The 26,900-nt window shown below is 40.1% G+C and overlaps 1 protein-coding gene across 4 annotated transcripts; it reads left to right on the plus strand.

Annotated features, from left to right (window-relative positions):
• The first annotated feature begins 586 nt into the window (after window positions 1-586).
• LOC133526755 (clavesin-1-like) lies at window positions 587-26,769 on the plus strand. Of its 4 annotated transcripts, none has more exons than XM_061863465.1 (7): window positions 587-664; window positions 11,991-12,165; window positions 18,490-18,584; window positions 19,689-19,833; window positions 23,848-23,939; window positions 24,253-24,354; window positions 25,337-26,769. In XM_061863465.1, the coding sequence occupies exons 2-7, from the start codon at window positions 12,018-12,020 to the stop codon at window positions 25,634-25,636; spliced, it is 882 nt and encodes a 293-aa protein (XP_061719449.1). In that variant the 5' UTR covers window positions 587-664; window positions 11,991-12,017; the 3' UTR covers window positions 25,637-26,769. The 4 variants fall into 4 exon arrangements, with proteins under 4 accessions (XP_061719449.1, XP_061719450.1, XP_061719452.1 ...); XM_061863466.1 differs by having other exon boundaries at window positions 654-778; XM_061863468.1 differs by lacking the exons at window positions 587-664; window positions 11,991-12,165 and adding an exon at window positions 12,424-12,445.
• The last annotated feature ends 131 nt before the right edge of the window (window positions 26,770-26,900 follow it).

Raw genomic sequence — 26,900 nt, forward strand, 5'->3', positions numbered from 1 at the left:
TTATAAATGATGTCCAAAGCTGCAATTGGCATGGGTATAAATCAATTCCGCCCATAAAGTGGTAATAAAATCCGCCCCGTCTTTCCTTTTGCTTTTGAACCATGGGTCCAAAAAATTAAAAAATACTAAAAGTAAAGTTTAGTAAAGACTTTCAATGAAAGGTTTTTACGGTTTAGCTGTTTTTAAGTAAAACGTAAACTATTAATTAAGTGCATCTGATTACTCTGAGTCAGGATAAGAGTCACGTTGCATTGCATTTAAACTATGTGTTTTATGAGAAACCGTACCTACTCATGATATTACCATATAACCATACTAATTAATAGGTACGGTACGATTATCTATTAAATAGTTGTTCTAATGCATAATACATATACTTACGACGAAACGGAAAGCGCAGAAATGGAAAGAACTACCTCATTCATAAGCCCGTTTCCCTCAACCTTCGAACCCAACATAACTGTATCTCAACCTCCGTTACAACTTTAAGTGGTCGCAGTCGCATTCACTCTGGCGTAGGGCTTGATTGACGAACCTAGCTTGATATGGCGGGGAGGCTGATACGATTAATGTAGTACTATTCTATTTGAGTAGTGACCGGAGTCAGGGCCAGTCGTGTCGACCATGCTGTGACCTTTCATGGGATCCTAGTCACGTGGAGGAAGTAAGTGGATGTCATTAACAATTGGGTTATTATTGTGTCGTGTGTGGCAGAGTTGCAGTTGCAGAGACGAATTGTGTTTCATGTCGGATCCTGTTTAACATAAACAAAAATCAAGTAAGTTTTATGTTTGTGTACAGGTGTAACAAAAATAATATGGATCCATTTAAGGACATATTCGGTATCGTGTTCTAATTAGGAAATAGTAGAAGAATTTTCTTTGATGCAGGTAGTTATGTTAAAGTCAGATTTAAATTGGCTTAAACATATAACAAAATAATATATAAAAAAATTAACAAAATTCGTGTTGAATAACAAACCGCATTTAGATCTGAATGTTAGACTAAAGAGCGATCTAAACTAGATATCCTAGACTTATAGGTTTAAAAACGGTGGGGGCGAGAGTGGAAAGACATATGTCGAAATCAAGTCTAGACTTTTATTAGTTACGCTAGACCGTGTAATCGACAGACTAGGTCAACTGTCGCGATTTGAATATTATTGGATTGAATGACACAATTTTAAGAAATATTGATTTAATGATAGTTTTATAGTCATTTCATATTTTAATTTTAATTATTCTTCATACAACCTTCCGATTTTTCAAACAATTATACTCCAAAAAGTTTAAGTATTGGAAACACATTTCTTACTGAAAAAACTAAATGCCAAAACATAAATAAATCAAACTATGGAAATTTTACTATATACCTACATACCTACAAAAATCAAAGAAATCGCTAAATTTGATTGTATGGGAAGCCTCATAGTTCACAGCTGAGTGACGTTAGTCAACTGTGGTTGGTGCAGCCGGCCCTTAATCTGAAAACCAAAAAACAGTAGGTAACCAAAGAATAATTAAAAAAACCGGCCAAGAGCATGTCGGGCCATGCTCAGAGTAGGGTTCCGTAGTCACTCTTCCGTCACAATAAGCTAAACTGGAGCTTACAGTATGGTAGATTGTTAACCAAGGGATGAACTGTGGGTGTACGTCTTTTTACTATGAAGGGGAAACTTTTGCGATAACTCAAAAACAGCTAAACTGATCATATCCGCTATAGTTTTCATTTAATGTCTTTCTTAAGCTCTACTTCCACGATTATTTTCATATTTTTTGGACCTATGGTTCAAAAGTTAGAGGGGGGGACACATTTTTTTTTTCGTTCGGAGCAATTATCTCCTAAAACATTCACTTTATCAAAAAATAATTGTTGAAGACCCCTATTAGTTTTGAAAGACCTTTCCAACGATACCCCACAAAAGAAGATGTTGAAGCAAAAAAAAAGTTGACCCCCACTTTACGTGTAGGGGAGGTACCCTAAAAAAAATTTTTTAGATTTTATTGTACGACTTTGTCGGCTTTATTGATTTATATATCCATGCCAAATTTCAGCTTTCTAGCACTAACGACCACGGAGCAAAGCCTCGGACAGACAGACAGACAGACAGACGAACATGGCGAAACTATAAGGGTTCCTAGTTGACTACGGAACCCTAAAAAGGTCGAAAAAAGTACTGTGAAGAGTTAAGTTAAGAGTGTAAGTGAACCGTACTCGGGTTGTAAACAACACGACGGATCGTGCATTTTTATTTATCCTATTGTTAGTTCTTACCACTCTAATACATAAAAACGAATACAATGTATGTTGCATTGTAAGTATGTTGATCTTTTGACATCTTTTCCGTCATACTATTATTAATTTTATTAAACACTTTGTAGATAAATGAAATTGATCATACACAGCAATGACGTTCCCGACTCTCATGTGGACATACCCAAAGTAAGAGCCCAAAACCTCGTAAGACCCACCGTACAAAATTTTCCTATTTTTATTTTGATGAATTCCCTTGTAAGACAAAGCAATGAAAAAAAAGAAATGTTAATTTATTTGGTTTATGAAATGGTATAATTAGATTGAATTGGAGTGTGTAGGTACAGTGGCCATCAGATATATCAAAGCGCCCAAGATGCTCACAAATATCTGAACACGCCTCTATTGTCAAGGCGCTAGAGTGCGTGTTCAGATATTTTGAGCACCTTGGCACCTTCGATATATCTGATGGCGACTGGACATTGTATTGTAATGCACACTATGGGCCCTACGAGAACACGGCCAAGGATAAGGCTAATCCGCATAAAACGGTTCTTCATTCCAATTGTCCTATGTGATAAAATCATTACTTATTATGTTTTCAATCTATTAACTTTTTACATGATACGCAGGATCCACAGGATATTTGTTTTAAAATTTATGTATGAGCCAAATATATTAAAGCAACTAATGTATTCGTACACGAGCGAAGTAAACTGGATGGCCTTAGGTTTTAAAAGGTTGTGAGATCAAAATTACAGTCAGCAAGGTTATTTAGTGAGCACCCCTTCACAAAATATTGAACGTAGAGAGGATTAAATTATCTTTGTAGTTGATAGTACGTAAATAAAACATTAGGTATTCTAACAATCCTTGTATTGTCCACGTCGCTCGGAAAGTGCGTAACGCAAGCAGTTGTTGCGGAGGTGAAATCCAAGTGCAATGACTCGGCTCCAAAACGTGCTCAAATTCGGTTAATGCACTTTCCAAAGACCATTCAAATTTGAAACGTAAGATCAAGGCCATAAAAGCGTTCTTACAAAAAACGACTACCGTCATGGTAGATTAAGACTTGCTTTTTAGAGCAGTTAAAAGTTTTTTTAGCGGCAATGAATAAAGACAACATTTAGTTTTTTTGCATACTTTGGTAGAAGGGGAATAACGCACTCAGTTTCACATGGTTAATACGAACAAAAAGAGATATAAAAAACCTGTTATGCAACTTCATATTATTTATGACAAGGGTCCTCTTTGTCCACAATGACGATGTTATAACTGATATTATGGCAGTAAGCGAAGGTTTTTATCTCTTCAGTATGGTCCTGAGTGCTGGCCATCGTGAAAGCCCGATCCACAGAAACTGTATATTAAAATCGAAGACTAACTCCGCGAAAACCACCTAAGATGGCATGGATGTCATGAGAAGAAATGAAGACCACATGACAAGTGTAATGACCATTCAGGAGGGAAAAAGAGTTTCAGGGTTACAGACCATTAAAAAGGACCTGAAATTGGTGGAGCCTGGACTGGACTGGACCTGCGATTATTTATTATTAGGTTTATCTATGGGAACTATGGGACAATATTGTTAAAGTATTTTATTTTTTGTTTATACGAGGGTATTAATTTCGGCAACGCGCATGTAACATCTCTGAAATTGCCAAAATCCATAGGCTCTGGAGATTACTTACCGGACGTAGTATAAAAAAAGAATGAAAATTTCTTCTTTGGTATTTATGATAATATTATGGTTATGACGACTGCATTATATTACTACGAATGGCGAGAAACCTTCATTGCAAAACAATTGAAATATCATATTCGGCAATGCCTTGACTTTGATTAAGTTTAATTTCGATCTTGATACGTCAGAATACGGCTAAGTTTGGCTTGGCTCAGCCGAAGGTAACGGTGAAAGGTACTTTATGTGGTTTCTGGTTGTATCAAAAATATTGCGTTTTTTCGTTGTGACGTAACCTTTACAAGATTCGGAGTAGATATTCGTTTCATCATCAAACCTTGGTGAAAATTATACCTCTACTATGAAACTCTTCAATCCTCAAACTTCGCATAATACCTTTCGCGTCGAATGATACGACAATAAAATTCGTTGGTATATACTGTACTTATATCTGTAGCTATCACGTAAAATATTTGCAGACGTTTTTTGGAATTTAGCACACTAATTTATATATAAACTAGCTGACCCGGTGAACTTCGTATCACCTATCGTATTCGTATTATGCAAGTGTACAGTCCCAAATGTCTCATTTTAGCACGTCACAGATTATCCAATCATTATTTTACAGATGTTACTGACTTTTCAAATAAGTACCCTACGTACAATTTTTTTTCGGATCCGTTGTGGCATTTCCCTATTTATAAGATGCAAAAAACACAGGACCTACCGCGAAACACTTTTGTCATCGTATGTTTCATGGGATTACCGAGATAACGTTATACATCTTATACTTTTGATTACTTTTGTTCTAGTTCTGGGTATCAGTATAACGAATGAGACCATTTTTGCGTAGCAGTACGGGACTGGTAGCTGCCCTCAGTGCTATTTAAAAGATCCACTCTGTATAAGAGCAGAAAGCAAGATCGTTTGCTCAGCAACAAGTTTTATCAAGTTATTGTCGGTAATTATATGAATGTGCTTCAGGATGAGAATTAGCAAGAAATAAGCCAGTCTCTTTTAATAGTCGGCAGCAAAAAGTGACGATGTCATGCGAGATGATTGCTGCACAATAGGTTGCGCGGTCAGAGTAATGTCCAGTATCATAACTACAAACAGTTTTCAGTCCCTAACAGACTGGGCCGGGCCCGGGCCGAGGCGTCCGACACGTCATTTTCTATGACGGCTGATCGGTGATCACTTGGTGCTTTCCATAGAAAGCGAAGCACCGGAAACTCCAGCCCGGGCCCGGCCCGGTCTAGCGTTAGTCATCCTTTAAGGTCTTAAATACGGCTAATTTTGCTTGTAGTAGACATTATTTAATTATTTTTTTAATTTTTAAAAGTAATTGTTGCCTTGACAACACGGTGGTACCAAATCTGGAGCCTTAGCATTAAACGATTAGTCACAATACTGGTGGTACTATATTAACTGTTGTCGTTACAAGGAAACCTCGCAGGCACACGGCAGCCTGATCTCCGACCTCACGAACGACGTACGAGTTGTCCTCATGACGTCGCGCTGTTTTACCTCTACCTACTGCCGAGCTGCCACGCGACAAGCTCTGCATGCAATAAATAAACAATAGTATCGTATGCAATAAGTGCTCAGGATCTCGTGGACTGAACGCCGCACAAATGCATCTATTATCGACGAAGTTAACATTAAAACCAGGCTCTCCACTAACCTAACCTAACCCAACGTGTACTTGATGTCTTCGGTCATCTGAGCAGGGCAGGTCCAGATAACCTGGAAAAGCTGAAAAATCGTAGGGTAAAGGTAAAGGGAGCGTAGGGATGGACGTATGGCCATGCGTTGGGCGGACAGAATAACGTCAAAGACAAAAACCACATTGCAGGCTAGCATGCACTAGGCCCAAGAGAGAGCGGCTTGAAGAGCACTGGTGACGTCCCTCAGCCATGAGGATACGACTGGGAAGAAGAAGAATCAATAAGTGCAATATAAAAAAAAAACAAGTTTTTCCATTGGGTTCTGTAAAAATGGAGTTTAGGTACAAAGTTTTTAAAGAGTCTGCAACGCACATGTACAATTATACATACATTGAAGGCGTAGGCAACGGTAGCTGCTTATCATAAGGCGGGCTTTATTCCTGTTTATCACCGACATATTAAAAATAATCTCAAGTTTAATTTTTGTTTAGTGCCCATGTTAACAAATGATATTTACATATAAAGATATAAGTACAATTATTATTTATTTAAACTTTGTTGCACAAACAAAGAAAAATAGTACGGTCGCCAAATCTCAAAAGCCCTCTAGAAACACGATTTAATTGACTCGGCTCGGCCTTACCCACAACCGGTATCAATGTGTTCGGACAGTTCTCCTGATCACCGTACATGCGGTAGTAAAGCGGAAAAATGGTGGAGGGGATAGTAATGACGTCACAAAGATGGCGGCCGGACCTATTCTTTTTGGCGGTGTATCTCGAAAACCACTTAACCGATTTTAATCATCGAGGTGTCAAATAATAGCTTATATTATGGAGATTATTTCCTTTTCTACAAACATTTACGTGAAACCTATAGGAAAAAAAATAATCACAAAAAACAGTTTTTTTATAAAATTATTATTTTTTATTTTGTAAAAATCTCCGTAAATATTAGCATTTCGCAAATTTTGTTTAATATAAAACATATTGCTTCATTATCAAGGAATATAATGAGCCTTAAAACATACAGATCGAGTAATAAACAATGAAGCTACACTCATTTATTTGCGCATGGGTAACGATAACTGGCTTTTACCGGTCGAAACTGTGGTGACTGTTACGATACGTATTGAATGGAATTTATAGAGTATCGGTTTTAATTACTGAAATTATAATTAAAATTATAAAAACCAGACACAATAATGTTACCTTACTTCGACGTTTAGTCTCTTTTTTCGTCTTAATCATAGGTAGGTACATATTTCTTTTTACTTAAAAATTTTATACAGGGTGAACTTTTAACCAAGCCGCTCCGAGGCCAGATTTAATTGACTCAGCTCGGCCTTACCCACAACCGGTATCAATGTGTTCGGGCGTTTTTCCTGATCACCGTACATGCGGTAGTAAAGCGGAAAAATGGTGGGAGGGGATAGTAATGATGTCACAAAGATGGCGTCCGGACCTATTGTTTTTGGCGGTGTATCTCGAAAACCACTTAACCGATTGTATTCATCGAGGTGTCAACTAATAGCTTATATTATGGAGATTATTTCCTTTTTACAAACATTTACGTGAAACCTATAGGAAAATAATAATCACAAAAAAATTTTTTTTTTATACATTTGGTTGGTAGGTTTGTCTTATGTTTTAAAGCAGTAAAATCTTTCAAGTCGAAACACAGTATAAATATACATTTTGTTGTCTAATCTAAAAGTATGATGTTCATTGTTTAAGACTGATTAGTGATTACTGAATTAAATAACATGCTATTTGTTATTTTTGTTTTATTTTTTAAATCAGGTATTAATTTATTCACTATGTATCACTATACAGGCAAAATGTGTATCATAGTTGGTCTGTAAGTACTTACTACTTGTGTCGAATATAGGTATAAGATGAAATTTTAACCACCAGCCATACTCTGCGCAGTGACTTTACAGGTCATACTGAACAACTTTTATTATGGGACTAATGCCGAATCACGCAAGAAAATTTGGATCTGGAATGACACCCACTGGCTGTGCCCTACCACACAAAGCGAGATGACATTCACAATGCCCATACCTCTCTTTTGGACGTAGTTTAAGGACGTACCCGGGTCCATGACGCATGCTCGCCACACCGCTGCTTAAAATAAGCTGACGCACCGTAAATTGAACTGCGTAAAAATCGCAAAAAATATTACACGGAGATCTTATGGCAGACACCGTACCGGTGACGTAAAAGACGCAACTGTTTTGCGAACAAAAAAGATTCGCGTGAAGCACGTCACTGCGATTCCGTACCGTCACCGTTTTTTAAACAGCGGTGTGGGGAGCATGCGTCAAAAACGGTACGCATACGACGCGTCACTGCGATTCCGTATCGTGACCGTTTTTTAATCTGCGGTCTGGTCACACCTTGTATTGTATTGTATTGTATTCGGGCGATTTTTCCGCAACTCGACGACTTGCGCCTATTTTGCGTGATATGTTGGGGGTGGGCTAGTCCTGCCAGCCCAGCTCCTCGAGGAATCCTATCAAACCTTTGATGTTGAGTAGGACCTCGGGGAGGTCTCTCGGAGATCCGAGATGTTTAGCCCTGTATGGAGTCACTCCGCTGCATTCCAGCACCACGTGAGAGGCTGTTTCTTCTGTCTCCATGCAACCTCGGCACAGGGGACTGTCTGTGACACCTGTTGTGAAAAGATGTTTGTTAAATAGTCCATGACCTGTTATGACACTGGTTACCATACTCAGTCGGACCTTCCCTAGTTGCAGGAGCGCCCTTGTGAGTTTTCCGTTGATGCCAGGCATGGCTTCTTTTGCCTGTCTGCATCCAGTCTGGTTCAGCCAGTGTTCTGTGTGTAGTTTCCCTGTACGTGCCAGCAGCATTGAGCGTACCTTGCTAAATGGTATCGGAAGAATCGGTTCCGGACCAATCGCCCCCGCATTCGATCCTTGCCTGGCAAGCTCGTCCGCAGCATCGTTACCTCGGGATCCACTGTGTCCCTTGATCCATTGTAGGGTGATCTTGTTATTATGACATACCTCCATTAGTCGTTCGTGGCATTCGTGTATAAGTTTGGATGTAACTATATGGCTATTTAGAGCCATTAAGACTGCTCTACTGTCGGAGAGTATGCGGATGGAGGATCCTACTACCTTCCTTGCAGTGATGGCAGCCACCGCGTTTATGATGCCCATGCACTCAGCTTGGAATACCGAGTTATGGGCTCCTAGCGGAGTGGTGATCGACATGTTCAGGTCTTCTGAGAAGGTTCCAGAGCCCGATCCGCTGTCTGTTTTGGACCCATCAGTGAATATTCTCAGCTCCCGGGGATTGAGTCCTTCATGATTGTCGTCCTCATATAACTGTATTTTGTACCTTTTATCGAAGATAGCTTGTTTGTGAATCCGGTCCGTGCCTGACCTAAGCACTGGAAATTCGTCATACACCTTTTCCAGGCATTTTGTGTGAAGAGCTCACTGTGATGTTAGACCATATCTTGAGGGTTCGCAACCTTACCACTGAGAGACTGGCCTCTTGCTGTATGTGTAGGTGCAGCGGTGGAAGGTTTAGCATGACCTCCATGGCTGCAGTCGGGGTAGACCTCGTGCAGCCAGTGGTGGCCGCGCATGCGAGCCTTTGAAGTCTTTGTAGTTTGTCTCGTACGTTGCCTAGGTTTGTTCTTGGCCACCAAACCAGAGCACCGTAACAGAGTAAGGGGCGGATTATCGTCTTATAGAGCCAGAGGGTAATTTTCGGGTTGAGTCCCCACCTCTTACCAATCATCCTTCTGCACTGCCAGAAGACAACTCCCGCCTTGTCTATCCGTTTGTTGATGTGGTTGTTCCAATTGAGTTTATTGTCGAGAGTTAGTCCTAAGTACTTAACTTCATCGGACAGCTGTAGCTCAGTTTGGAAAAGTGTTGGTCTGGTAAAGTTGGTCGCACCTTTATATGGTACAGTCAAATTTTTTTTCGCGATTTCGGAATTGGTCCCATAGTAAAAGTTGTTAAGTATGACCTATAAAGTTGCTGCGCAGAGTATGACTGGTAGTTAAAAGTTCACCCTGTATAAAATTTTTAAGTAAAAAGAAATATGTACCTACCTATGATTAAGACGAAAAAAGAGACTAAACGTCGAAGTAAGGTAACATTATTGTGTCTGGTTTTTATAATTTTAATTATAATTTCAGTAATTAAAACCGATACTCTATAAATTCCATTCAATACGTATCGTAACAGTCACCACAGTTTCGACCGGTAAAAGCCAGTTATCGTTACCCATGCGCAAATAAATGAGTGTAGCTTCATTGTTTATTACTCGATCTGTATGTTTTAAGGCTCATTATATTCCTTGATAATGAAGCAATATGTTTTATATTAAACAAAATTTGCGAAATGCTAATATTTACGGAGATTTTTACAAAATAAAAAATAATAATTTTATAGAAAAACTGTTTTTTGTGATTATTTTTTTTCCTATAGGTTTCACGTAAATGTTTGTAGAAAAGGAAATAATCTCCATAATATAAGCTATTTTTTGACACCTCGATGATTAAAATCGGTTAAGTGGTTTTCGAGATACACCGCCAAAAAGAATAGGTCCGGCCGCCATCTTTGTGACGTCATTACTATCCCCTCCACCATTTTTCCGCTTTACTACCGCATGTACGGTGATCAGGAGAACTGTCCGAACACATTGATACCGGTTGTGGGTAAGGCCGAGCTGAGTCAATTAAATCTGGCCTCTGAGCGGCTTGGCGACCGTACTAAAATGTAGAAAGAGAGAGAGAGAGAGAGAGATTGGTAAGATTTTTAACTCTATATGTATTTATTAGTTCCAATTTTTACACTCATGTTTGGATAAGATATTCGCTAAGTAAATATTTTTTTTTTCAATCCAAACTTGTAAGTGACAACTTTAATATTATTCGAGGCCACAGTGTCAGCAAAACATTGTAGCTACTTCGAAAAACATTGAGAAAGGTTAACTTAAGTTTACATTAACACACGTCACAGACATGATTAAAAATTGTATTTTTTTATAGATGTAAACAAATGATATCCTTTAAAAGTTTTATGCATTTTATGCTGCTTATAATATGCGGAAACAAAAATGTTGAAATTTTAAGTAGGTAAGTACTTCCGTAATTCCGATGACAATACAAAAATATGCTAACATGGAGCTGATCTGATGATGCGGTCGGAAGAAATCTAAAATTCAAAATTCAAAAATTTATTCTGCAAGTAGGCCTCAAGGGCTCTTTTACAAGTCAATACAACATTTATAGTAACATCATATAGTGACATGAAAAATACATAACAACATTTATAAATACAACAGCCAATACCTGGGTAAACATTACATTATAATAATCTTAAAATAAATAATTAATACAATACAATAGAGATGTATAGTCTCTATGGTTAAAGCTAATGAAAAAAATGTATGGCTAAAGGAAATCTTCGATGGAAAAACAAAAACAAATCGATCTTAGGATCATTAGAAAGGTCTCGAGAAGTGAAGAAGACATGCAACTCAGAAGAAACAAGCAATTAAAGTGTGTCACATAAATATCTGCATGCAATTAATGTTAGAAAATAAATATGTACGCAAATAAATATAACAAACCACCACCAAAAGTACAAAACTCGACGCGTGTTTCGCCTCTCCAGGAGACACCATCAGGAGATGCTGGAGACGGTAACGCGCGGGCTTCTGGCACCGGTCCGACTGTCGCTTCCGGACGCCACGTCTTTGACTAATAGCAGCACGTTATTATTTCGCGGATCACAACAGTAATATTTTTGTTTTAATTAAAATGGATTTCCACAAATTATTGCTAGATTCTATTAATTATTATTAACTAGTAAAGTTGTAATGTTTCTGTCCAAATAATCATTTTCTATTGCTGTTACAAAATAGAGCTACTGTGTACGTTATCATATGAAATAGGAGGTTTATCGTAGCTCGTAGGTTAAGGCAACGCGGTCTTATGAGATAACCGAGGCTCCGGTGCTCGAGGGCTATTTATAGATTTTGCAACAGTAGTTTCCTAGCTTCTAGTACGACACGATTTTATTCTCCACCACCAGTAAGTCTATTTATAAATAATCAAAATGATCTATGACATGAAAAGCAACGACGGACGGTCCAGCTGTGGAATGAATTTCCCTGCAGAGGTTTTCTCAAGGAGCCCCAGTATGGGGTCCTGAAAAAAGGCGTGTACATATTTTTAAAACAACGGGGAACACGCTTGTAACACCCCTTGCGAGTACGTTAACCGCTCACCATCAGGCGGGCCGTATGCTAGTTTGCCACCGACGTGGTATTAAAAAAGAATAAACAAATGTCAGGGATTAATGTATAAGATGTCTTATTGTTAAAATTAATTTGCAGAGTGGGAGCCACCAGAACGACATCAAGATGTTCGAGTGCTTCCTGGAAATAGCCTTCGAGGCCGAGGTGCTCACCGAGGAGCACCCAGAGCTTCAGGAGCTAGCGCGGCAGCTGGTGCACGAGGACCCGGCCACCAGGCCCGCCGCCATCCAGGAGCTCCGGGACATAATATACGGTGAGGACATATCTGTGGATACGGGGGTGAAGTGAACACTGAGGAGCACCCAGAACTACAAGAGTTGGCGCGGCAGCTGGTGCACGAGCACCCGGAGACCAAACCCGGCCCCATCCAGGAGCTCCGGGACATAATATACGGTGAGGACATATCTGTGTCTGCGGGCGTGAGGTGAACACTGAGAAGCAACCAGAACTGCAAGATTTGGTGCGGCAACTGGTGCACGAGCACCCGGAGACCAAACTCGCCCTCATCCAGGAGCTCCGGGACATGATATACGGTGAGGACATATCTGTGTCCGCGGGCGTGAGGTGAACACTGAGAAGCACCCAGAACTGCAAGAGTTGGCGCGGCAACTGGTGTACGAGCACCCGGAGACCAAACCCGGCCCCATCCAAAAGCTCCGGGACATGATATACGGTGAGGGTCTACCACAAGACTATTCAATTCTGGAGAAGAACAACAGGTTTCAACCATTCCAGTGTGCAATTGCGCATAGGCATCCACGAATGCCTTAGGAACCAACTCAGTAGAGATGCTAGTCCGTTATACCAGGCACTACTGCAGTGCTGGGAGATAAGTTTTGGATAGTATAAGTCGCAACCATAACTTATCTATAGCCTAAACTTTCGAGTTAGTACAAAAAAAATGTTTTTTTTTTGGGCTTCAAATGACCCAAATCCGTATACTTTAATTTATTAGGATGATGGCTCGTCAAACTTTTTATCATAATGTAGACCTTATTTTGATCTTCTATTTTAAAATAACGACTCAGGCATAATTATAATTGGAGACGGATCTGTTAACGAAGGGGTAGAGCTCGGTAGCATGCTATTATCGTGTAACGACGGGTCCAGCGCTGTAATCAAATCGTTATCGTCTCTTAGTGGCGTAAACAAGTCGGCTAAGTTGATTTTATTTAAAACGTTAACGGGACTTTAGGTAGGTAATTAGAGTATAATTCGCTGCACTGCTGCTTTTACCGTAACGTTTTGTCGTTGATCGCCAGATTGTGGAAACTTTTTAGCATTACAACAGATTTGCTTCTTATAGAACAAAGGCTTACAATGCAATAGCATGATGTAACCTAACGATATAAGAGAGGTATGGGCATTGTGAATGTCATCTCGCTTTGTGTCGTAGACAGCACAGCGGATGTCATTCCAGATCTACAGCAGAGCCCAACTGGGGAAGTACCTCCACCTTACAGAAAACCGCAGCCAAATTACACTAGACCCTACTCATAATGTTGTGTTCATGCCGGCGAGTAAGATTGCCAGAGCTGGAAACGAGGGTGCGGAGTGTTTGGTCGGCAACGCGCATGTAACTCTCTTTGGAGTTGCAGGAGTACATAGGCTAACGGAACAATACGGAAACTGCTTACCATCAGACGGGCCGTATGCTTGTTTGCCACCGACGTAGTATTAAAAAAAATAAGTCGTGTTCAGAAATATGTGTTTCTTACTCTGTACGTATGATTAGTATATAAACACTTGTATTCAAAAATCTGTAAACAATTTTTTGTTATACTTAATCATTTTTTAACTCGCATTAACGGAGTCTTATGAACACTCCTTTTATTTTTACATAGAACTGTCACGGACTTTTAGCATATTAATAAATGTATTCAATTCATTGGTATTCGCTAGCTGGAAACGTTAAAAAAAAAGTAATATTGTCAATGACAGGAGGGTGGACTAATTGGCCCATTTGACCAATAAGGGCAAGCGGTATGTCACCGCCGTCACCGGATAGGATATTCCGAGTTGTAAAACTTTTACTTATGGCAGGTAGTCCCAAATCTCTCTGTGAAAAAATGTGATCGCCGCAAAAAGCAGTGTGAGTTGAATGAAACTTCACTACCTATATCGTTTTTTTTGGTTTGTTTGTTTATGTGTCGCAGATCATGAAGGTTTTATTATTGTCGATGATTATGTGTCACGATATTTTAGTTATTTATTCGTTTTCTTATGTTTTCTTATTGATTCATAATTATTTTTAAACAGAGATTTTACAAGTCACGCCATACAAAAAAAAAGCGGCCAAGTGCGAGACGGACTCGCCCGTACCATTTATGACGTATTAAAAAAAACTACTTACTAGATCTCGTTCAAACCAATTTTCGGTGGAAGTTTGCATGGTAATGTATACTCGTATCATATATTTTTTTTAGTTTTATCATTCTGTTATTTTAGAAGTTACAGGGGGGGGGCACACATTTTACCAATTTGGAAGTGTCTCTCGCGCAAACTATTCAGTTTAGAAAAAGATTATATTAGAAACCTCAATATCATTTTTCAAGACCTACTACCATAGATACCCCACACGTATGGGTTTGATGAAAAAAAAATTTTGAGTTTCAGTTCTAAGTATGGGGAACCCCCAACATTTATTGTTTTTTTTCTATTTTTATGTGAAAATCTTAATGTAGTTCATATAATACATCTACTTACCAAGTTTGAACAGTATATATAGTTCTTATAGTTTCGGAAAAAAGTGGCTGTGACATAAACGGACAGACAGACGGACATGACGAATCTATAAGCGTTCCGTTTTTTGCCATTTGGCTACGGAACCCTAAAAATGGAGTATATAACAAACCTTTCCGATGCGATGGTATGTCGCTTATTGTTATTGGTTCATGAGTGTCCATACAAATCTGCTCGTCCTCCTTTCATAAGTCGTAGCATTACGTTGTTTACACTACAATTAAATCACGTGACTAGTAGGGTGAACTTGAAATGTTGATAAGTAGGGACATTTTTTTGTAATTGGTAAGTAATTAATTAAGGAGCTAAAGCCCCCTCCAGACTATGCGCGTGAATCGCGGCGCGACTTCGCGGAGCGAACATACCGCGACGTTGACGTAGACTCCACACTCGCACAACTTCACGGCGATTTCGCAGTTTGGTTTGGTTGGAGGAGTTCGTCGAGCGTCTCGCGCGGGTCATGTTTGACCGCGCGGACAACGCCGGCCTGGACCATCTTCGGGACATCGCGCCGCATCACAACACCAGACCTCCGGAGAGGTGGGCTCGGGACTTGCCCCGAGCCCTTCTACACCAGCAGTAGCTGACAAGCACTGCTCACCACACTACACTCGGATTCAACACGCAACACACGCCAGCTAAGCTGCCGGTCGCCTTCTCCGCGGCTCCATAACCTGACCCCGCTCAAACGGTATCACCAGGTTAGGGGCCGTGGGGTTGGATAACGATCGGTAGCGAAGAGCTGGCCCACACCAGCTACCCACACCGTCCCCAAAATCACGGCCATCAGACCACCCCACCAGTCGGTGGGGAAGCGACCCGCGACAGCCGCCGCAGCCATAGTGCGGTAGCGGCCCCTCATACCCCCCTAACGGGGGGTATCGACAGATCACTCAAGTCAAGTTTGGTTCGCGGCAAGATGGCGCCGAAGCGTCAGCTGATCGGATTTAGTTTGCGGCAAGGCACTGATTCAAACTGGGAACTGTCAAATTGATTTTTAGGGTTCCGTAGCCAAATGGCAAAAAACGGAACCCTTATAGATTCGTCATGTCCGTCTGTCTGTCCGATTATGTCACCGCCACTTTTTTCCGAAACTATAAGAGCTATACTGGTCAAACTTGGTAAGTAGATGTATTCTATGAACCGCATTAGGATTTTTACACAAAAATAGAAAAAAAACAATAAATTTTGGGGGTTCCCCATACTTAGAACTGAAACTCAAAAAATCTTTTTTCATCAAACCCATACGTGTGGGGTATCTATGGATAGGTCTTTAAAAATGATATTGAGGTTTCTAATATCATTTTTTTCTAAACTGAATAGTTTGCGCGAGAGACACTTCCAAAGTGGTAAAATGTGTGTCCCCCCCCCCCCGTAACTTCTAAAATAACAGAATGAAAAATCTAAAAAAAATATATGATATACATTGCCATGCAAACTTCCACAGAAAATTGGTTTGAACGAGATCTAGTCAGTAGTTTTTTTTTAAAACGTCATAAAAAAATTATTTTTTTTTTCATCAAACCCATACGTGTGGGGTATCTATGGATAGGTCTTCAAAAATGATATTTAGGTTTCTAATATCATTTTTTACTAAACTGAATAGTTTGCGCGGGAGGCACTTCCAAAGTGAAAAAATGTGTGCCCCCCCCCCCCCCCTCCCCTGTAACTTCTAAAATAACAGAATGAAAAATCTAAAAAAAATATATGATATACATTACCATGCAAACTTCCACCGAAAATTGGTTTGAACGAGATCTAGTAAGTAGTTGTTTTTAATACGTCATAAATGGTACGGAACCCTTCATGGGCGAGTCCGACTCGCACTTGGCCGCTTTTGGCTGATCAAGTAGCCGCCATAGAAGGTTATGACAATTCAGATTAACCGACTCGTGAGCGAATCGCGGCGCGAAGCGATCGCGAGTGTGGAGTCTTGCAAGTTCGCGCTTCGCGTCTCCTTTGACGCGGGCCAAATACCGACAAAAAACGGGGAATAAGGAGCGAAGGCGTGAACAATCTGCGAAATCGACGCGAGGGCCCTCCACACTCGCCTTCACGGCTTTGCGTCTCGATTCGCGCATGAGTGTGGAGGGCCCTTAAGAAATTGCCATTTGAATTAGCGCTCCGCGCTGGTTTGAGGAAGCTTTATGGAGAAATGTGATTATTTATTAATTTTTTCGCGGTGCCATTTTCTTATGCGTGTGATTTCAATATTCGCCTCTCTCCAAATTTTGAGACCTACCTATACGTATATACGGTATATATATTGTACTGAACTTCATACTAAACATTGTAAAACTAGAAGGCTGCCTTGGTCGACGACCGCAATACAGCCTTTTAGATAATCATAGTTAGGTCATGATTAAGGCTTAAATTGGTTAAGTTAATTTGGTATGTTTATGTGGAAACGAAAGCGTGTCACCGAGCCTTAAATGCCGATAATTATGTGGCTGTGTACAATGTGAGAGGGAGTGGCTTCTAAATGGCAGTAATGGCCTTATGGCCTTGAGAGAATATTTCCTATCCCTACTGTGGTATTTACCTAAAGTATATGCTAAGAGTTTAAAACGCTTTCATTTTTCATGAACAAAGCAGTCCATTTATTTCAACGTATTTTATTAAAAGCCTATAATTTGAAGGGTGCATTGCTGAGCTTTTCTCTAAGACACCGGTATTCTAATTAACTCAATTTTGGAGATAATGATTTTTTCCCTGATAAGGCCCTTCAAGCGTGTACACTTGCCTTAGGGCTGTTTACATATTGTTTAGTGTTTATCTTATCTTATCGTATTATTTCGAGATCCCTTGCCTTGGATACATTTCGACCCATCAGGTTTTTTTGTGCAATATTCCTACTCAAGAGCTTTTTCGACGATCTCCATGTGTTAAAGTCCTTTATTCCTTGTCTGGTGAGGGCGTGACATTCACACATTAGGAGTTTTACTGTCTCTTCCTCTCCGACACACATTCTACAATCGAGGATGATTAAGTAAGAAGATTAGTGTTTAGTTCCTATGCGTAAATACATTTGCTACTAAACGGAAGTATACTATCTCATATTGATATGTCAAAGTTTTCATTTCGTTTCCTTAAATGTACTTAACCATACCCCGAAATTAAAATACTAAAAAAACGGTGTATATTCATAAATATGCAAAAGTATTAAAAAATGCATTATATGCTCAAGTAATATATTTCCCATTTCCCTCCGCAGTCGCAATCCGAATGTAACTTCAGGGATGACAAGACGATACAGCATACGTGACTTTCTGATACAGGGCATTTGCAATATGTAGGTATACATGTAGGTGTACACGTCAGGATTGTTGGTCTCTTGTCAGGATTGAGGTCGTTTTGGCGAGGCTCAGGGTTTTTAGCAACCTCAACTAACCACTAGAAGCTAGCTAAAAGTTTGAGGTTGGGCAGAGGAAAGGGAAGGTTAAGCTGCTGTTGCCTCTGCATAATAATTTGGTGGCGAGTGGCTCACCGGATCAGTTTTGTTTCTAGTGGACGAGAGCTAGTACATCAACAATACTATAAGTCACGCGTGTTAAGTCTGACCATGATACGCTTCATGTATCGTAAAGGCGCGTCAAGACTGCCCGAACATGTCGCAAATGTGCCGCTCGCATGCTGCGCGCGCATTTTAGCTTTAAAATGCGCATCGAATTACCGCAACTCATGCAAGGTTTGCTTTGAATGCGCAACCTAAAGCTGACATGCGAGCAACCGGTGCTCGACCAGCCTATGCGGGCAATTTGAGAGAATCTTTCGTTTGTTCGTCATATTGTCTCATTGGATGGTCATTATAATGATTGTATTATTTGTTTTCCAGAGCGCGGGGAGTGCGCACCGCGGCGCATGGACGACGCGTTCCTGCTGCGGTTCCTGCGCGCGCGCCGCTTCGTCGTGCCGCGCGCGCACAAACAGGTTTATACAGACACATTACTATAGGTAGTGGCCCTGTGAGCTGTAGACCTCGCTCAAATCCGCCACCTAAACAACTGAATCGACAAATAAATTGCATTAATTATAGAACGCTCATAAAATTTGGCTCGAACCTGGTTCGAAGTAATTCGCTTTATGGTGGCGCTTACCTATTTGCATTCAACCGCGTCGCGTGCTACAGGCGACGTTATCATTTAGACCTGTCTTATGAGTATAATATAATGTTTAATACACTTTATACATTTATACAATTTAGGAAAACGATTGAGACAACTCACCAAGCCACACACAACATTGGCATCGTCTAGATAAAATATTATTGGACAAGCCAGTCCTTTACAATATAATGGATATTTCAAGGCCTTCCTTAGCTGAATATAATGCCATGGTTAATTATGTACAATGTACAGCGTTAATTATAAACTGTCAAATCATCCGTCCCTACCCGTCATTTGGACACTTCTGTTTGATAAAGAGTGACATGTAACAAAGGATTGCTAAACTTTATGAATCAGTGGTTTTATAAAATTAGTCCGATGTTGATGTTGTTGTTGTTGTTAATGTTGTTTACGTGTATGTTTGGCGTAATTAGTTTCCTTTTAACTAATCAAGTAACTTTTCTCGCCTAAAAGCTCGTTTGCGTCAAATCCGGTACCTAGTTCTGATTTTTCTCAGATTTGTTTATAAAGTTGGCCTAATGAATAATCCAAGTGAGTGACCTCCAGATCCGAACGCAACTTTGTCAGAAATCGAGAAAACAGCGAAATTTTGTTTTTTTTTTAATTTGAGCGATTATTTTTTGGTAGTATTTTCTCAGGGCGTTATTAAAGTAGACAAAATTTGCTACAGTACGAAACTAAAATTGTCTCTATATACCTAATAGTTTCCTAAATTAAAATTAATTAATTTCGATCTTGAATTAGTAGGGTAATTAAGTTTTATTTTCGGATTTGACGCAAACGCTAAATGTATGAAGTTACTGTATTAAAATGAAAACTCAGGACATGCATGGTTTCGCAGCAAATTAACTAATGATCTCATTTGACACACTACTACGATTTTATCCTAAAATGTAATGTTCCACAGCTGGTACGTTATTGCCGGTTCCTGGAGCAGTATCCCGAGCTGTACCGAGACGTGGACCTGTGGGGACTGGCCCGAGTGGGCTGCGCGTACGAGGGCTGCATGCTGGACCGGCCGGGCGTCGGCCGCGTCACTATACTACGGTTCGGTGAGTGTTGCCCAGCTGTGAGGTGTAAAGGTGTAAAGGCTGGCCCGCGTGGGCTGTGTGTACGAGAGCTGTATGCTGGACCGGCCGGGCGTCGGCCGCGTGACTATACTGCGGTTCGATGAGTGTTGCCCAGCTGTGGGGTGTGGGAGCTGGCCCGCGTGGGCTGTGCGTACGAGGGCTGCATGCTGGACCGGCCGGATGTCGGCCGCGTGACTATACTGCGGTTAGTCTTGCCCAGCTGAGGGGTGTGAGGGCTGGCCGGGGCGGATTGCATACATGACCGGCCGGGCGTGGGCCGGGTAACTATTGCGGTTCGGTTACTGTTATTCAGCTGTGGAGTTGTTGGGGCGGCGCAAGATTGCGATAAGACAATAACACTTCATTTAATGCCATTCACTGTGCCAAGCGGTGGTGGTCGAGTGGATATGACCACCGACTTTCAATCCAGAAGACGCGGGTTCAAATCCTGGCTCGTATACTGGTACGGAGTATGTAGTTTTTCGGAACTTATGTCCGAAATATCATTTGATATTTACCACTAGGTTTTCGGAGAAGAAAAACATCGCGAGGAAACCTGTATACATGTGCGAAGAAATTCAAATGTGTAAGGTGAAGGGTGAAGTTCCCAATCCGCATTGGGCTAGCGTGGGGACTATAGCCCAAGCCTTCTCGCGCATGAGAGAAGGCCTGTGCCCAGCAGTGGGACGTATATAGGCTGAATTACATATAAACATTATTATTATATTTACTGTGAACGTATATGGTGCATTTAATTCCGGTGAGATCGGTCCATGGTTCACCCGAAATTTAACTCTTTGGGTTGAATGGTAAAGCCATAATCTGAAGCTTTATTTCAATTTCCAATTTTGATTGCGACAATTTCAAGTTAAACTTGGGTTTTATATAGTTTAAAAAAATCTCTTTATTATTAGAGATTTAATTTTTTTCTGACCGTCATTTGATTCGCAAGTAAAAGAATACCTTAACAGATAACTCTCCATTATTCCTCCTCCTATGTCGGTCCCTCACTGCTGAGGATCGTGACTCCGCTTGCTGATTTTTCCTATGGCAGTTCTCCACTTCTCCCTGTCAGTTGCTTTGTGGAAAGCATTGCTTAGTGTGATGTACATCTGGGCGGATATTTGGTCACGTCATCTCGATGGGCTTGGTCCTCCAGGCCGTCTGCCGTCCACCTTTCCCATTACCACAAGTCTCTCCAAGTTGCCAGGGTCTCTGCGAGCTATGTGACCGAAGTATCTCAGTACTCGTTGATGATAGATGGTGGATAGTCTAGGTTCCTTTTCCAAGGAAGTTCTTTTCCGTCAGGAAGGAGCGGTACCTCCTAACACAAGTATTGCTATACTTACCAGGAGGTATCCATTACCAATATTGTTTAAATTCTAATAGATACCAAATAAACTATTTTGATTTTGATTTTTTTGATTTTGATTTTTGATAAGATGCACGGCAAATGCACCCATGCAACAAGTTGGACGAGATAACTAGTCGGTGCGGAAACTTGGCACAGCCTGCATGGCCCCAACTTGTGCTAGGTGTTGTCTGGCGTTTAAAAGGTTTCGCTTCAATAAAATAAACAACGTAGGATGTTATAATAAAAGTACGTTTTTTAACAAGTGGATAGATAACACTGCGCAAATATAGGTAATTAGTAATAATTAAATGTTAAAGAGTCACCAAACAAGAACAAGTAGGCACTACAACGTTCCAAAACTCTATTTTAAATTGAGATGTCAATTGAGTACGTAGTAAAAAACTCGTCCGTCACTTTTACTTTAACATTTTAAATATTAACTCGAACGGTCGCGATCGCGATTGCATCTACTGCGTAACACGTCACGTTCGAAACTAGAGGCTGCATTCAGATCTTACAATACTATCCCAATCCAAAATATTAAGTAGATTCCTATCATTAACATTTTAAAGACAAGAATAAACCTTATTAAAAAATTTCAAACGGGGTTCAAATAACAAATTAACAATACTGTCTCTGCGTCTTTCATGTTTGCGGAGGAGTTTGGAAGAAGGATAATGAGGCTTTGGCAATATTGTACTTTTTAACATACCTACGTCTTGGAGGATTTAACAACTGGAGACGCCTTGTCGATAATTTTCTGTACAAAACACACTGCCGATTTTTGCGGGGGAGGGGCACGTCAAATGTATGACTATTTGTACGTAACGTACAAATAGCCACAGTCAGATAAACTTCAGTCCATACAATAAATATGACCATTGGCCGAGGTTTTCGACAAACGGGTAAGCTCTTAAAGGCCACTCCAGTTGGTAAATCCTCCAAGACCTAAAGTGCATTGCTAAAGTTTAAAGCAAGCAGCAGATTGTTTTGACAAACGAGGTTTTAATCAGACAATTTGTTTTATTTTTTATAAGTCAATTTAGTAACAGGCGTTAGTCCTGTCATTTTAATACCAGCGATATAAAAACAAAGCTAGCGCGGATTTAAGTCAATGGTCGCACTATGAATACGATTCCAATAACAATCTCAATCCATGCGTCGGCGCCGGCGCTGGCGCGTCGAACTCGGCAGCCAATCAAAACGTGCGGGCTTGGGTTATGCATAACGTAATGTAACGTAACGAACCGGTCGGCCTCTGTGATCTGTGACCGGCCGGCCGCCGGCCGCCGGCCCAGTGCCGCCGGCGCCGCCGCGAGCACCCACGTGGAGGTCATGCCTTCGATTTCTGCGAACGATACTTTTTTATACATTGTACCTACCGGTATGCGAATATGGTATAACGTTGATTTTATTGATAATAATTTATCTAAGCATTTACTCGTAGGTATATTATTAAATATAATAATGTGTAAAAATCGTGAACGTTTAAATCAGTGTCATGTAGGTATAGTTTATGTTTCTATGTTTCGAACATAATGAATTGATTTATCTACCAATATACTATCAAGCGATTATTTATTTAATTGTTAACGGTAAAAACAATTTAAACATAATAAACTGTGTCCTTAAAACTTCTTAAATTAAAGACAAAAAAATTGGCCCAGAAATAATTGTATAAATAAAACTTGGCATTTTGGCCTCGGTCCACCTCGCCTTAAAAGGTTTTATTAGTACCCACACTTTAGGTACTTCTTAGTTAAGTACATGTTTATCACTCACGTTTACAAACAAATCAAAAGTAGCAAAGCACACGGTATGTATATGTAACCTCATGTACCTACCTACCAACTACCTATATATACATACCGTGTGCAAAAAAGTAGAAATAAGCACGCATACAAAATGTAAGTATATGTCTACTTTTTTATTAATTATTCCATTTTGTATGCGTGCTTATTTCTACTTTTCTGTCTCATTTTTTTTTTTTTTGCTAGTGTACTTATCACTAGACGGAAAGATTTGAATAAGTGGCAAATGGTATACAATACACAGTGCATAGAGAAACGAACCCGACTGACTATTGTGTCAACATGTTCAGTTTTGTTAATAAATTGACGAAATATAATTTTCACCGATCACTCGAACAATTTTATGGTGATTCAGTGTAAATTAGTTTACGTCGACTATCCTAAGTTCTTCTTAGTGAGACTGGACAGATAACACAAACTGGTACGGTCAAGCAATTTAATTTCAGTGCCGTTTCGTACCTTGTCACACTGACAATAGTTTGAGGTCCCAGCGACCTTCTTAATGATTATTACTGTGACAAGGTACGAAATGCTACTGAAATTTAATTCTCGGACTTTGCACGTAGGAACACTAGGAACCATCAAAATCGACCCATGTTATTGGTCTCGACAGTGCCGCGAAGAAACAAATATCCATTGCGCCACAGTAGTATAAAAATGAAGTATTATATAGAGTTGAGCGAGTACACATTCCATTGTTGAGTGCATAATCAATTGGCGTTTCTTTATACACGTTCAAGTTGTATTTGACTCAGAGTTTAACAAAAATCAAATTAACTGTTCAAGACACGCGTAGCAATCTGTTTTAATTCTGATGTTGTATTTCTCCAGGAACATGGAACCCTGATGACTACCCCGTGGAGGAGCTGGTGAAGGTGGGCATGGCCATGATGGAGATCGGGCTGCGCTCGCCCAAAATGCAGGTACTTATAAATGACATTTTACAAATCAATGTCAGTATATAGATTATGATCACCGAAAACTACTTCCATATCAAATTATTTGTGTATGTGTCACGCACAAGTGGTTTATTCTTTTAGTAAAGAACCTAAGCTTGACTCTTTATCTAAGACATCATCAAAATGGCGACCGATTCGTTAGCGGTAACTAAAATCACGTCCAGATTTTCGCTTGCCTTGCTTGCTCGCGGGCGCCAATTATTACAATCGACGCAATTTGAGAAGTTCGCTTTCAGAGCATGTTTGTCTTATTTGGTTGCTTTTGAATATATTGCAGGTTCTTGGCGGCACCGTGATCGTGGACATGGCCGGCATCACCATGAAGCACGTGGCCACGCTCACGCCGACCATCGCCTACCAGATCGTGTGCCTCATGGGGGTAAGTTCTGACGACTTTTTTCAACCCTGGCTGATTGAGTTCTTTATACACTCTATACCGTTAAGGAAGCCTAGTTCATATGCTTAACTGAGAAAATGTATTCCGAGAGGTTTATAATTCAGTCAAGTTATTGTGAAAAATTACCTACATCATTTCTGGTAATATTAAAATGCATAGCATATAAAATTATATAAAGTTGAAGTGGAAAGTTGTGACCAAAATTATTACTATTGTTTTGCGTTATTTAAAATAATGATATCTTTATAAGGTCAGACACTTCTCTTTCCGTATCCTTCCTCACGTTTACCCTTAAACCTTTAGATATGACACCTCGATCATCTGTTGCGAGTGTGTAAGTTACGTTATATGACATAACATACATCAATCTACTGCGACACAATCCGGCTGCAACTGCAGTGTCTAATATGAAGAAATACCTGATGGGGCAATGTGCATGATTATACTTTCATAGGAGATGATTTTTTTATGTACTAACCCAAAAAAATCAAATCGCAAGTTAAATAAAAGCTTTTAAATATGTTTTTCTTACCTAGGCCTTGCGTTAAGGATTTAAGGTACGAGTGTTTAAGAAATTCCTTGAAAATCAAGTTAGGTGCTAACTTTATGGTGTATATGTTCCGCTCCACTCAATCACCTATATTCATTCATACTCCATAAACAAGTAGCCTTACCACGACTGCCTGAGTGTCAAACTGACATATTCGCTAACGTCTGCGTAACTTACTTTCTATACATCTAGCTCGCACTAATATGCGAGTACGAGCGTGATGCATAGTAAGTTATGCACACGTTAGTTGAGTCGAGTCGAATTTGTCAGTGTTACACTAATGGTAGCTTTTTTGGTGGTTTTTTTTTTTCATTTTAAACCCACAATTTGAACACCCAGACTTACAGCTGGAACCGAAAAGACTGCAACGCTATCTGCACTTAGCTCGTTTATCCTCATTTCCTTCTTTTTCAGTTGGCGATCCCCTGCGTAATGCACTCGTGCCACATCGTCAATTACAACTGGCTCCTCAACACCTTCTTCTTCCTCTTCAAACGCTTCATCCCCAAGAAGGCGTGGAAGATGATCCACTTCCACGGCCACGACCTGGAGTCGCTGCACCAGCTGGTGGACCCCGAGTGCCTCCCGCCGCGGTACGGGGGCACCTGCCGGCATCATGCCACCATCGGGACCTGGTTTAACAAGATCAGGAAGTACAGGGACGAATCCTTCGATCGGGATATGAAAGAGTTCGGCTGGGTGATAAAGGAGTGATGGACGGATGAATCATCGTAAGGGTCGGCACCGTTAACGTCGCTGCTGATCGCCGTTGAACAATCCGTCTATTGGTGCAACCTCTAAAGGGATTGTATGGAATAAATAGTTGCACAACTATTTTTAAATGCTTTAAAATTAGGTACGAAAATAAGTTCTAATTACAATTTGACTATAACTTATGATTGCGTGCACATTGATTGCTTATTATGTGTAAGAATTGAGATTCTGATAACAGACAATAATTCATTTATGGTCGGCGTCATGTATAAATTAAAATGACTTTTGATATTTGTACAAAACACAGTTCTTTGTAATATTTTACGCTATACCCGGCCCGGGGAGCCTTCATTGATCCCTATGACAGTTCATGTTAGTGATGGGTCGTGTCGATGTAACTTAACTTAGTCGATATCTTCCAAACGAAGTAAGTTTTGCAGGGCGTAAACGTAAAGTCTGTTTGAGATCATTTCTTTTTAATGTTAAAAATTGTTATAATTCCAACGGAATATCATTGTAATGGCATATATCTACCTAAAATTAATAACTGTAATTTTTAGACGCCTCCAATTCGATTCTAATGTAACGGTGACGCCCCTACAAGGTTGTGTCGTGGGAATAGCTGTCAGTGTCATAGGGGTCAAGGTTCCCCGGGCCGGGTACAGGTGTGTGTGGAGGTACTAATACGATCTCATATTAATTATAGTAAGTAAATTGTTGGGAATTGAAGGTACCCTAGTAACCTATATTTTCATCCTACTAGTCCATAAAAATAACTAGCATCAATGCAATGTCTGTACAAAATAATAGACTGAATTAAGACATTTTTTTACCGAACACAGCACACTTATGTGATAATGATAATGTTGTTCTACTTGATGGTCCGATGTTGGCCTCATTCAGTAATTAAATAATATAAGCCCACCGAGTTTGGGCTCGTTAGAATCGTTTCGATAAGTAGAAAAGTACAGTCGGTAACAAAAGCTTGTTTCATTATTGAATTGTTTTTGGCAAACACTTGTTGTAATCGTAGATGTATGTGTTTATACCTAAAAACATAGTAATTGATTTAAAGAAACCGGCATAAAAAATTTTTACGCATCGACATGTACAAAATAAAAACGTTCGTTTGATATTTTGTATTATTTCACTAGTTCAGTGTTGACTCCTGTTATGTTCCTTCATTTTCCAGTTAATGAGACTCTTGGGCAGCTGTCTGACCAGCGGTGATAAGCAAGTAGTGACTTCCCTCAAAATTCTAACT

This window comes from Cydia pomonella, chromosome 17 (assembly GCF_033807575.1).
Source record: "Cydia pomonella isolate Wapato2018A chromosome 17, ilCydPomo1, whole genome shotgun sequence".
Classification (NCBI taxonomy): Eukaryota; Metazoa; Arthropoda; class Insecta; order Lepidoptera; family Tortricidae; genus Cydia; species Cydia pomonella.

Excerpts from the sequence above, each read along its gene's own strand:
- LOC133526755 (XM_061863465.1), top strand. The coding sequence starts at position 12,018 with ATGTTCGAGTGCTTCCTGGAAATAGCCTTCGAGGCCGAGGTGCTCACC. Across the intron at positions 12,166-18,489 it reads GCTCCGGGACATAATATACG|AGCGCGGGGAGTGCGCACCG; the intron begins GTGAGGACATAT and ends TTTGTTTTCCAG. Across the intron at positions 24,355-25,336 it reads AGATCGTGTGCCTCATGGGG|TTGGCGATCCCCTGCGTAAT; the intron begins GTAAGTTCTGAC and ends CTTCTTTTTCAG.